This window comes from Symphodus melops (assembly GCF_947650265.1).
Source record: "Symphodus melops genome assembly, chromosome: 17".
NCBI lineage: Eukaryota > Metazoa > Chordata > Actinopteri > Labriformes > Labridae > Symphodus > Symphodus melops.
Window position 1 is genome coordinate 5,058,570 of NC_136707.1, and position 13,374 is coordinate 5,071,943.

A 13,374-nucleotide genomic window follows, 5' to 3' on the forward strand; every position below is an offset into this window, starting at 1 on the left:
GATGCTCGCTCGTCTGTCCTCTGTGTGTTCTGTCATTCTGTAAAGCCTTCAGGTGAGCATGTGTAGGCTGACTGTAGTCATATCAAACATTGTACTGTGGCTATAAAAAGTCCACCTCGTCTAAGGTCCAAACATTTATTGGTCCCTACAACCTTGGCACATCTGTTCTGAACAATCTCCTCAGTATGCCTTGTCTAACGTCTTGGAAATCTTTTCATTTATTTCCTGTACTTTCTCTCTATCCCTTCATATAGGGGCTCACAAAGTCACCCTGTATAATAGAAATTCACTATTGGGCTAGAACAGCCTAACAGACTGTCCCAGAGGTCGAGGACAGCAACAAGTTTTGACCAAAGGTATTGGAAGAGACATGAGATGATTTACAACTAAAGTGAAGTGTACACAATGCACTTGTCCATTGTGCAATTTCCAAACTCAAAATGCAAGCTTACAACCAGGCCGTGTGTTTGGATGTTATTGTCGCTCTGGCAAAGGCTATCAACCTCTGCATGTTTAAGTTGACGGTAGTTTGCATCAACTTAAACACACTGGACACCTGAATGCAGCATCTGTACTTCCAGTGAGAGCCTGCTATGAGTAGGTTTGAGATCTTTGAAGTGAGATTTGTATTAAATTAATCTGCCAATGCTGTATTTCAACCTCGGTGCACTTCCCCCAAGTGGTAGAATAAATACCTAAAGAGAGATTTAGGGTAATATACAAATGAAAACAAAAAGCAACCCGAGGTACACAAATCTGCAACTATTGATTTTATCTAAAGAAAAATGCCACAGTGTAAACCTTTGTGAGCCTTCTGTGGTTCTGAGGCAGCCATCTGTCACAACTGTGAACCACAAAAATAAGACATTCTCAAACAGTTTACCTGATAAAGAGTGAGACACTTATCCCTGTAAAAATCCTTGGGCAGAATGCCTAAAAAGCGTATTAGTGCTATTTCTTCAGTTTGAATGCCACTTAATTGAAAAGTGTTTTCGTTAAGTTCAACCTCTCCACTTGTACTCGCTTTGATGCTGAATTAGTTGTGTAAAAAAAAAAAAAAATTTTAGCCATGAATATTAAAATGTGTGAGGGTGTGAGAAGAAAATAAAAAGGCATCTATCTCAAACATCAACATGGAATTTATTTTCATTTGTTTCAGATGAACCTTTCACATTTTGTACAAAATCATTAGAAAATGCCTGACACTCCAAACTCCCATGGCTAATCGTTGCGGTGCAGCTTCAGACGCCACAGGATTAATGGGGAACCATGCAGCATCCTGGACCAGTTGATGACGCTCAGCCTGAGCTCCAGGGTCAATGACACACACATCGTCGCAGAGAGTGTACAAGCCACGGTCCTAACCTGATAACATGGTACAGCGATATCTTTCCACATCTGATAATGTACAGAGTAAATCATCACCACCCAAACATCTTCGATGTATGTACAAAGTACCATGGCAAAACCACCATGCATGTTTTCATGACACATCATTGGTTATGATTGGTTATGTAGATTTTAAAAGATCATTAATATCAGTGTTTGAAATCATCCAATGACTGCAGGCCTGAGGAGGAGGAGGCGGTTCCACTGAGCCTGATTTTGGAAGAGGTCAGAGGAGGGAGGGGAGAACGTGAAGGCTAATTATGCAGTGTTTGCTAATGTACATGCCCAGCGCGCGCGCACACACACAAATGAGGTCTCAGCCAGAGCGCACACTTTAACACACACACTTTAATCCGCAAACACATCTGCCTCATGCCAAAAGGCTTCATATTATTCTATTGAGGGGTCCGGAAGAGCCAGATGACTCAAACCACAGACTGTGTGAATGTGTGTAAGAAAAGAAATGGGTCAAGAAAGATACTAAACACACCCTCGGTTAAGATCCAACAACTGAAAACACTTTTTTATTGAGCCAATGAAAAGAGATCCCCCCCCCCTCAAACAGAAGAAACCCTGACACTGGGGCATTGAGGCACTTACACATCACTTTCATCTAACACAGTGCTTGCGTCAAGAGTGTGTGTGTGTCTCAAGTGGAGACGGCTACATTTTTTTTTTGATCAAATGTCCAACACACACACTCACGGATACTTGAATTCACATTGGAGCATGTTTTTTTTAGCGGTTGGCACATGTACATGCAAAGCGTCAGCTCAGCCTACGAGGCGAAACTGAGGGATAAGTAAGCACAGGAAGGATGGGGGGGGGGTCGAAATGTATGTGAACGGACAAACGCACAGACGGACTCACAGACAGGCTCGTGGACACTTTGAGCGTTTAAAAACACTCCCAGTTTTTGATCCTGCCCCCCTCCCCGCCCCCTCTGTGTCACATAGCAGCACCAGAGGAGCCCTCTGATCGGTGGGTACACCCGTCCGTTAAATCAGTCAGTCAGTCAGTTTCCAGGATGAGCGGTGGTTGCTCGTTCTCCTCCTCTAAGCGCAAGTCGTTGAGGTCATCTTCTAGCCCGGCCCCTCCCACGGCACCTTGCTCATCGCAGTAACCTAGGTAACGAGAGGTCAAAGATCATAGGCCGAAACAAAGGAATAGTTAACAGGACATTTTCTGTTACAAAGTCAGAAGTTTTCTCTCCAACTTCATGGTTGGTGATGAACAGATATCCACCCTCAAAGTATCAGTTTATTTATCATTAAATTTATAAAGTTAATTTGATATATAAATCAGCTAATAAACTTCATGTGAATGTGTCTGAGGCATACCTTTAGTTACAGCAGCACTGTAGGTTTGGGCCACAAGTGGGCGCTCATGTGTCCCCTGTTCAAGGATCTCATTGTGTGGCTCAGTGCTGCCATCTAACCTGAAGTTAAAGACAGCAGAGATTGAAGTCTCACTCTCAACGCTCAGGGTTTGGATTGCGTTCTAAAAGTCCGACTAAAGTCTTCGGAGACGTGCACATCATTTGTGGATTTCCTCTGTTGAGGTGTTCGTTACCTGTGCTGCTTCATGAGCGTGCATTCCCCTCCCTCCTGTGGATCCAGGTTGTAAAGATACAGATAACCGTCAGCTGCTGCCACCAACAACCTGGGAATCTTCTGAATCCTAAAATAGAAAAAGACAACAACAACATTGCTCTCATGATTCTTTGAACACTGATTTAGGCTTCCATATTTTGTTTGATGTTATAACATAAAATCCCCCTTTGTTTCATGTTGTGCTGCAAAAGATTTTACACTTTAAACTGTAACAAACAAACAACTTAACTCTATGTATAGATTCTACAGAAAGATGCAGTATACAATGTGCACTAACGGTATATTGGCTTCTATCAGTTGTGTTTTGATGATCTGCATAAAAGTGCAGCTAACAATCAAACATAGATCAAACATTTCTGTGTCAGTGTGTTTGCCACAGTGTGTTTGTGTGTACTCACACAGCTAAGGCGCAGATGTTCTTATGTCCACAGAAAGGCAGACGGACAGTCGCGAAGGCTCGCCCTTGTGTGAACATCTCTGTGACCTGGGAGGGCAGGTAGGTGGTGGACGCCATCAACACCTTGCCCAGGTACCCTCCCCATGTGGTGGGCTCCTCAGCCGGCCTGCATACAGACACAGAACGTTCAGAGGCCTGTGTGTCTCCAAGACAGAGCGGGTAACACGAGCGCTCGGGAGCTTCTTTAAATGTGAACTGAGACGGAAAGGTACGTACACATATTTCTCTTTCTGCGTCTCTAGCTTGAAGATGTGGACTGTCTCTGTGTTGCTGGAGGCCGACAGGTACAGGCCCTCCATACTGAACGCCAATGAGCAGATGGTGACACACCTGAGGTCAAAAACACACATATTTAGTATATACAGATACAGATTTAAGCTACTTTATCTGGGGCTAAGTGATAGAACACCCTGAATTAAAATCACAGTGATCACAAGGACAGTATTTAAACGAACGGATGTTTGTCTTAAAGGGGACATATTATTAAAAATCTACTTCTACAGTGTTTTTTGAACATTCATTTGGGTAACCTGAGTGACTATCGAGCCACAAAATTTAAAATAAATCCATCCAGTCCTTTGTTTGTGGTCTGAATAAGTCTTACGATGCAGAGAAAAATGCGTTGTTTCAAATTTACTCAACTTGTGACATCACAAGTTGGATTCTGGTAAGAAAAAAAAAAAAAAATCCCCTCCCCTCTCTTGTTTTCTTCACCCATAGACTCCACCTCCAACCAAACGTTTGTGCAGGTCCCTCACTTTTAGTCTCACTTGAGATGAGTGATGTCTACTGGGAAAACTCAGGGGGAATCATTGCACTTAAAGAGACACACACACCAAAACAGAGCATTCTGAGAGAGCTGTTTTCTACAGGGTCACAAAACTCCTCTGCTGCTTGACTCATGTTATATTTGGACCAAAACACATCATAGATGTTTCATTTAGAGCACAGAGGGACTGTATGAAAAGGTGGAAAAGGGGTATAATATGTCCCCTTTAAAGAAATCAAAAGATAGTACAGTACATGAACCGCCAAAGAATCTACCTCTTGACTCCTCTTCTAAACTCAAAGAGCTTCTGTCCTTCTGGAATCGAGAAGACACGAATGACCGTGCCCTGAGAGGAAGAGAGAGGACAACACTTACTCAAGCAGTATCAAATCAACAAAAGCCCACGCAAAAATAATCCGCAGAGATGAAATGGCCGATGGACTGCAAAGAAAGTGTTTACCTTCTCTGAGGCCGTGGCCAGTTTGGTTCCACTAGCATCAAAAGCCAGTGCTGCTAATGGGCTGTCGTGGGCTGGAATCATGTTCGCTGCTCGCTGGGAAACAAATACAGACACGAGTTCAGAGAGAGCTTCAACCAAAGAAAGGAAGAAGTGACTGTCAGGATGAGCAGTCACACGGAAGGATTTAGCTTCCATGTACAAGTTACACAACAATTTAATAAAGGCACATAAACAGAGACAGCAAGAAAAAAAGTGAGGAGAGTTAGGAGGAGCAGCAGAGCTGCTGTGAACGATGGAATATAAAAGGGCTGGCTTCAATTACCAGATTAACTGTGTCAAACACTTGAACCTCTCCTATTGTAGTGCTGCCGGGGTAGGCCAGGTAACAGTTGTCGTTGCTGATGGAAAGGGCGCACAATCCTGATCACAGACACAAAACAAAGGAAGTGAAAGAAAAGAATGAAGTTTAATCACATTCCTCCATTTGTGTGAGGATAAAAGGAACTGCAAAAATGCCTGGTAAATAGAACAACTGTGAAAAATCTACTGCACCAGCGCTGACCGAGTGAGTGAGTGAGTGGGTGTTTGTTCTGTGGATGTACTCAATCTACAAATATCGCTGCCGTTGTTCGGATCCCTGAGACAGTTTTCCAGCCTCGAGGAAAAATCAGATCGCTGATTTTCAGCTTTGCGAGTGTGCATCGTGTACAGTGTAATAAAAACATCTCTAGCCTTTATCTAAAGGGATTCTAAGTGTTGCTCGACCTGAACCTTACATGCCTGGAGATCCGACTCACCTGAAGGGTTGGGGGGAGTTTCTCGGATAGTATGCAGCACTTTCATGTCTCGGATGTTGTGAATGTAAAGCGACTCCTCCAGACACACGATCAGCCTCTGACGAAACATCACACACATCACATTGAAGGGAAAACACTGACTATGTCTTCAGCTTTTGTGGAGGACAACTTAAATTGGCAGGGATTTTTAAATTGAAAATCTTTTTTTTTTTTTTATCCACATCACTGAATACGAAGTGATTCAGAAAAAAACAACAACCCATCAGCTCTGTTGGTCTGAAGCTTCACCACCCCCCTGCAGCGTTCTTTGATTACACGGTTTTTATATTCAAGGACTTCGACTCTCTGAAACCTTCTGGTCAGTGGGTGAAACAGATTAAAGTGGTGGTTCTCAACTCATCTAGCCTCAGGATGCACCGCAGACTCCTCCGAGAGACATCGAGACCCGACTTTCTTTACCATTTTTTTTTTAACCAATCAGATTTACTCAATGCAGCAGACACAAAATGTGTGATGGAGGCAAGAAAACTGAACAAATCCAAAACGTTTAAAAAGCACTTTTTAACACAATTTTTTCAACATAATTTCTTTCAAATAAAACAAGATCAACATTAACTACATCTGATTCAAATAACAAAATGATGGGTCGGGTACATCTGTAACTCTAACTGATGTATTTGCACACCACGGCGAGATAACAGTATGTACAGTATGTGAGGAGAAAATGTGCAAACGCGTCTTTGGCTGCACCGTTCAGCTACCTGTCTGTTGAGTTTGACAGCCAGTATGGTGTTGGAATAGGAGTAGTTGCAGATCTCGGTTCCTTTCTTGAAGTGACAGACTTTGAGCTTCCTGGGGGCCTTGAGGCTGACGATGGCAACCAGGCTGCTGGAGAACAGACGCTCCACGATGCACACATCCTCTGTGTCCGCTGCAGGAACGCACAAACACAAGTCGTCATCACCCACAGCATTTCCTCAGCGGGATGCTTCATCTTACATTCGTTTTCCTCACTGTCACCCTTGTGGTAACAATTTCCACTTGCTAAGAGGTGCAACAGAAAAAGGAAACCTTAAATAAACAATGCTTGTCCATTAGTATGTTTAGCTAAAGAGCCAAAGAGTGCAGCCATATTGTGTGTGTGTGCAATTTAGTGTTTCTCATATATAGAAAACTTTAACTTATTTATGTGTAATTACATATACATAGCCTGTAGAATCATCTGAAGCTCTGTTTAACTCACGTCAGTGTTCAACGACCTGCTTTGCATGGGCTATTCAAAATCAAACAGGCCTATCCAAAGGTAGGAGTAAGCGAGCTTAGCATACCTGGCTGAGACATTAACTTCAGTGAATACGATAGTAAAGATGAAATGTATTGTTGGAGCATTAGCATGTGGGGAAAAAGTGCTGACAAACTTAATATAAATATTTAAAGCGACAGTGCAGCACTAATGGCGCAGTGAGTCCTGTCTACAATAGAAATATGACAGGAAATATATAACAGAGAAGTGATACTGTTCATGAGGAGCAAATCGCTTTAAAGTCTATTTCAAACACAAAAAGGTCTCCTTTTTTTTTTTTTTTTTTTTTACTTAGGGTGATACTTACTACATTCATATATCTGCTCCAATTTGTCCACAGAAGACAGTGAGAAAAACTTGTATCCTGATTTGGTGCCAACAGCCAAAGACCTAAAGAGACAAGAACAGCATAACACAATGATTGTATCAGCAAGATATAACACACACACACACTCACACACTAAGAACTCACTTGTACAGACAATCCTTCATTTAATCAAATCCCCCTTCACTCATATTTACTTTTTTGTGAGTTTTTTTTCTGTTTACATTTTCCTTTGCATTTGTGAACCACCATGTAAGTAATTGTTTTAAAAGTGCTATATAAATAAAGACTCACTTACTCTCACACTCACACACACACACACACACACACACACATACACATACACACACAGTCACGTTATCTCTCACAGGGGCGTTTTAAACAGGACACCACAGGCTCACTGGTCTGAATGTGCTGTTTTAGACTGTGACAGATATTTTGCTGTAGGGGGTCTGAACACTCCTTGAACTATAAGAGTATTTTAGTGACAAAAAGAAATACAGTGTGACCCAGTTTCAGACTTTTTACATCATATTCACCTCCTCTAACGTTGGTCCAATAAATACATAAACACAAAACCACTTCAAAACCAGTCATGTCAGTTTACTGAACACAACAAGTGTTGCTTTACCATCCACTTAGTGTCAAGCTTACATGACACTAAATCTATAAATGTACATATTGCTTAAGTTAGCCACAGCATCATGTTAGCTGGAACTAGCTATGCTAATAATAACGGGTGAAATAAAACCCTCGGGACTTTCAGTTTTAACTAACAGTTAGATGACATTTGGGCTTTCTGGTAGACATTTCCTGAAGTCAGAATCAACATGCAGATCGTTTCATATCGAGTCCTGTCACCCAGCGAAGCGGCACAGAGAAGCCTGAGCTAACGTCAGCTAGCCTGACAACACAGGCCAGACTTACGTGTTGTCCTGGTTAAAGTTGGCGAAGAGGAGCTGGCTTCCGCCGGCGTCCCCGCTTAGACTGGCCAGGTTCATGGGCTCGGCACCATCGACCTTTATTAATCCCACGGGAATAGCAGCAGTCGGGCTGGGATTGCTATTACAGGTGTGGAGTGGGGCAGACGTGCTGAGCTTCACGGAGCCATCTCTTCTTTTCTGGCCTGTAGTGATTGTTGTTGTTTTTCATAGGGGGCTGCTGCTGCTGCTGCTTCCCCTTACTGCGCATGCTCCGAAGACGCAGCGCGTGGTGCGTTTAAAGACCCAGCAAAGTTTTTAGTAGGCGTCAAGAAAAACCTTAAAACTACCTTTAACGACTGTTAGTTGATATGTTTGTATGATATTTTGGCTTGCAACATAGATTAACCACTATGCATTGAACGCTCCCTCTACAGACACTAAACTACACTAAAAGTAGTCCTGGTTTGATGTAACAGCGCCCTCCACCGTCAATATACACAAACAACATGCAAGATAAACGTGCAAATTTTTATTTTTTTTATCCTCACTCTTACTCAATTACATTTATTTCACTGTCTCATTCATATAGCAAAAAAATAAACTTTTTAAAGCTAATTTTCAGTTGTTGAGAACAGCACCATTGTTCAAATAGGCTCATGTCTTGTCAAAACGGAACTGAAAGTTTTAAGTTTCTATTTTACAATCTCATTTTAGGACAACTGTGAAAACAAAACATAGCCATTTCCTGATATTATTGCCAAAAAGTTTTATAATGATACACTCTTTGTTTTTTTTTGAAGAAAAACACGGTGTAGGCCTATATGCTTTAATACATTTTAATGTTTTTTGTTATGATAATAATCATAATAATTAACCCATAAGACCAACCAACAGATATCAAAAGACGTGTACTTTCTGTAATATTAATCGTGGTGTATACTGCAATGTTAAAAGAAATATAAATACTTATATACATGTATGTACTTTTAAACATCTGTGCCCCCACAAATCAGAAATAATTTTAAAAAAAAATCTGTATCTCTATCTAAAAAGACTTGTTATATTTAAATTGCGTTTTGGAAACACATTTGCCAAAAGCTAACAAAGGGAAATGAAAATCATAATTTAGATTCATTTTAATTTTCTGGAGTTTGTTTCTTTGTCACAACATCACTATTGTGAACCCATAGTGAATGTTTTCTACTTGCATGAAATGAGAATAAAAACATAATACAAAAGTGAATCTTGTGGTTGTAGAAGGGACGGCTGATGCATGAGATGAGAAGAGAACAGTCAGTGAGCTGATGTGTTCCCTGTGTAATTAACATGTGAGTCATAGTTTCTGTCTATTATGGTTTCATTCCTGTTCGGGTGTGAGTCTGAACATGTCAGGTTGTAATGGATATCATCCACTTAACATCTTCAGCCCAGCAGCACTGTTAAATGACTGACTGAAAACTGACTATGGATGTTCATCCTGTGAGAAGAAGTTACATAATAAAATAGAGAATACAGAGAAAGGATATCGGCTTAATGGCTCAAGCACTACAGAAAAAACGAAAGGAAGAATAAAATGAAACACAGATTAGAACAAGAGCTAAACTGCACTGAGAATAAAAAGGTCCACCATGGTAAGTCTTATCAATCCTGCTGTTGTCTTCATGATAGTGATGAATCAAGGAACACATAATAACTAATTAAAACAAACACAATATTTGTTATACAATTACTATACTGTCTCTTTTTAATACACATCCAGGATCTCTAAACAAGCCTGCAAAGTGTCTGGTTAAGATGACAGCCAAAAGATTGAAAACAGGTAGATCTGAAATAACAGAAAAAAAATATTAAAAAGCAACTTCAGAAAACAAAATGACCAAAAAGTAGACACACAGACAAGAATACTGTAAATGATTGTAAAAGCCAAAAATGACTAAAATAACTGTCAAGGAAATTATCAAGAGTTAACTCCACACAATTAGACTCCTGAGACTCAGATGGCTCACGTTGATGAAAGTTTATACATCAGATGAATACTGCAGGAGACATGATTTAACATCACACTTGTGGTTCAGTGTCATGCTCAAACATAACTGCCAGACACTTCCAAAGACTCCATATATTCAAAAGACTTTACCATTATCAGGATCATGCCACATTGACCCACCTAGACTAATCTATGACGTCAAGAACCCTGGAGCGAACAACAACTCTCCCAGACATCCTTGCAGATATCCGGGAAGAGCCGACGACTCTCTCCGCTGTCCTTGGTGTCTAGATAAAGCTGAGCTCTGACTGATATCAGCAACAGTGAATTAACATTACACATTAACTGAGGAATTACAGAAATTCCATGACAATAACTAAAAATGTTGGCAAAAAGATGCAAAAAAAAAACTACAGAGACCAAAAACAACTACAGAGGTACACACATGAACTCACACAAAACACAACAAAGAAGTGAAATCTAACCACACAGAAAAAAACACGCACAAGACAACAACGTGGACGGAAAGTAAACAATGACAAATAAAATCGACAATAGAGAGGCAGAGCTGAAAAATGACCAACAGGTTGTGTTTGCCTGAATGAAAAGGAACACAATTACCTACAGAGATACATATAATACACAAATCGCTGTATGAGACACACACAGAGAGACCAAAATAACGACAAAGATACACAAACCTCTAAGAATAGACTTTAACAACCTCAAAGATATGCAAATTTCTACATAGAGACACATAGCGACTAGAACAAACAGACAAAGATGAACTATTTACACAACCAACTTATGAAATCTGAAAACATTTCTACAGGGTCACCCTTCAATAATCCAACTCTAAATCTTTTGTTTAACTTAAAACATCTAAATATCATTCTTTGTCCCTGTGCGTTTGTGTTTCTGTGTCCTTTCCTCTGCAGTTCACTGTTTTTCGAAGGGCCGAGTGACTGCCTCTCTTCCAGAGCTCTGTCAGCACAGGCAGAGGTCCAACACACTGTGTGCTGCTGGCCTTTAGATTTACACAAGACAGAGCCTCCAAATAAACATGACAGGCAGACAGAGGCCAGGTTTGGGGAAGGGAGAGCTGCATGCATCCCTTGTTTTGTTTGAGGAAAAGTTCATGTTTATGTTGATAATGATGATGGTTAAATGGTATGGTGGTCAGCCATGGACATGTTACATCACTTACTAACTATCTGGAAAGGAGCATGAGAGGATTAAAAAAAAAAAAAAGTCTTATTTGGAAGTACAAAAATTTACATTTTAAATACAAATTTTTTTTAGTTGACGACAACAACAAAGAAAACAATAGTGTCATAATGTGAAATCAACGAAATGACCTATGTTTGTGATAGAACTTCATCATTATTTGACTGAAAATCACATTTTGTAATTCATTAAGGCCCCCCAGCTATGCATGCACACTATGATGTTATCACCTTTTTCGTATTGTGTAACTGTCCTGGAGGCAGGCCACTCAGTCATCAGAGATGCCTATGTTGTCATTACACAAACAAACCCTAAAAACACTGAATCAAAAGCCTATTGCAAAACTCAACAAAGGAATAATTTTTAGAGCTTCATCAGTTTCAGAAATGTTTCATTTATTAAGCTATTTTTAAGCGTTTGAATATACTATACATAAAAATACTCCATTGAAGGAATCACGAGTTGTGATTGTCAACCTTTCTCAAAATGTTCAAAATCACAATAATATTTTACCGTGACTCAATATCGTGATAAAATCGTATCGCGGGGCTTCTGGTGATTCCCACCTTTATTAACAATGCCTACATGCTTGCTGACAAATAAACTGAAAATAAATCAATGGAAGATATAACATAAATTCAAATTTAAACAAAAAATGTTTGAATGTTTTTTAAATAATACTTATCAATATTTACTTTACATTTTATACTTTTAGTTGGATGGCAGATGGCCACTGTTATTCACCAGCACACGTGACACTCTGACCACTGTCATTAATATTTTGGACTCTTATCTCCAAACACAGCCTGGGTAAATGTGTAACACACATTTGTTACAAGTGTGTTTGTGTGTGTGTGTGTGTGTGTGTGTGTGTGTGTGTGTGTGTGTGTGTGTTTGTTTGATGTATTTGTCCTGTCTCACACAGCTGCTGCACAGAGCCACACAGGGCCACTGCTGCTGATGTTTTTGTTGGAGAATATTTAATTTTCCATTCAGTCTGAGCGATGTGTGTGTGTGTGTGTGTGTGTGTGTGTGTGTGTCTGTGTTTGTGTCTGTGTTTGTGTCTGTGTTTGTTGGGAACAGAATTAGGCCTGCAAAATAACAATGTAAAAGAGAATGACTTCGGCCAAAGGGTACAAACTCACTTCAGAGATTCAGAGATAACAGTAACGAACAGAATCGTCTTCTTCAACATTAATTCATGGCACACTGTATGTGGATTGTATATGCAGCTCAACATATCCAGTTGGAGAAGATATCTGTCCGACAATAGGTCTGAAGGTTTTCCATTGCATCCATTTTCCACAAAAGAAAACAAAACAAAAAAAACAACAACAAAAAACAGAGCTTTATAAATCATTTAAGAACTCCTAAACATCTGGAAAGTAAAACCCCAAACGGCTTTACTGAATTGCTTCCCATGCAAGCCAAGAGCTGGTTTAATCTTTAACAATATGTTCCATTTTACAAACGTATCATACAAAGTCTTAATCTGAAAACAAACTGGATGGTCACACACACTACTGTGGGAGACATTTAGAATACAAGTAGCTTTAAAGTGTATTTAAGGACCCTGACTTGAGCGATTTTACAGCAAGCACCGATAAAAATGCACAAACATAATCTTTCAACAGTCAACTAAATAACACAAAATAACAATAATAGTACAATGCCCTGCTAAGCATAGCATGCAGTTCTAATGTGAAAACCAGTTTGCCAATGAAATTCAGAAAAAAGAGAAAATGAATAGGAAATGAAGATGTGGTAGAGGAGAGGAGGAATAACTATTGGGACACTGGCAGACATAATGGTGATGAACGCTGGTTGGAGGGGCACCCAATACATTTTTGCGTAGGGCCCCTAAAAGACTCAAGGATCGCCACCGGACATTTAAAAAAAAATAAAAATAAAAATAAATGTCTAATGGCGATTCTGGATTTGTGACATGGGCTGCGTCACAAAGTCGGAACACCTAAAGATACAGAAAACAGTGATGTGGCACTCAAAAATAAAGCTTAAAAAGACATCATACGGAATACGCCTATAAACTATGTATTTTTATTTCTTTAAATGCCTTTAAGAGACCACCTCCTCCTCTTTTAACTGTTTTTTTTAAAAAATAAC

General features: G+C 40.0%; 1 protein-coding gene across 1 annotated transcript; it reads right to left on the reverse strand.

Annotated features, from left to right (window-relative positions):
• Positions 1 to 1,121: 1,121 nt before the first annotated feature.
• On the reverse strand, positions 1,122 to 8,419 carry wipi2 (WD repeat domain, phosphoinositide interacting 2). Its single transcript, XM_079366178.1, has 12 exons — positions 8,041 to 8,419; positions 7,096 to 7,178; positions 6,247 to 6,416; positions 5,486 to 5,582; positions 5,011 to 5,108; positions 4,689 to 4,781; positions 4,504 to 4,574; positions 3,676 to 3,789; positions 3,401 to 3,565; positions 2,962 to 3,069; positions 2,730 to 2,827; positions 1,122 to 2,513 (listed from the first exon to the last, which is right to left on the reverse strand). The coding sequence occupies exons 1-12, from the start codon at positions 8,112 to 8,114 to the stop codon at positions 2,401 to 2,403; spliced, it is 1,284 nt and encodes a 427-aa protein (XP_079222304.1). The 5' UTR covers positions 8,115 to 8,419; the 3' UTR covers positions 1,122 to 2,400.
• Between the last annotated feature and the right edge of the window lie 4,955 nt (positions 8,420 to 13,374).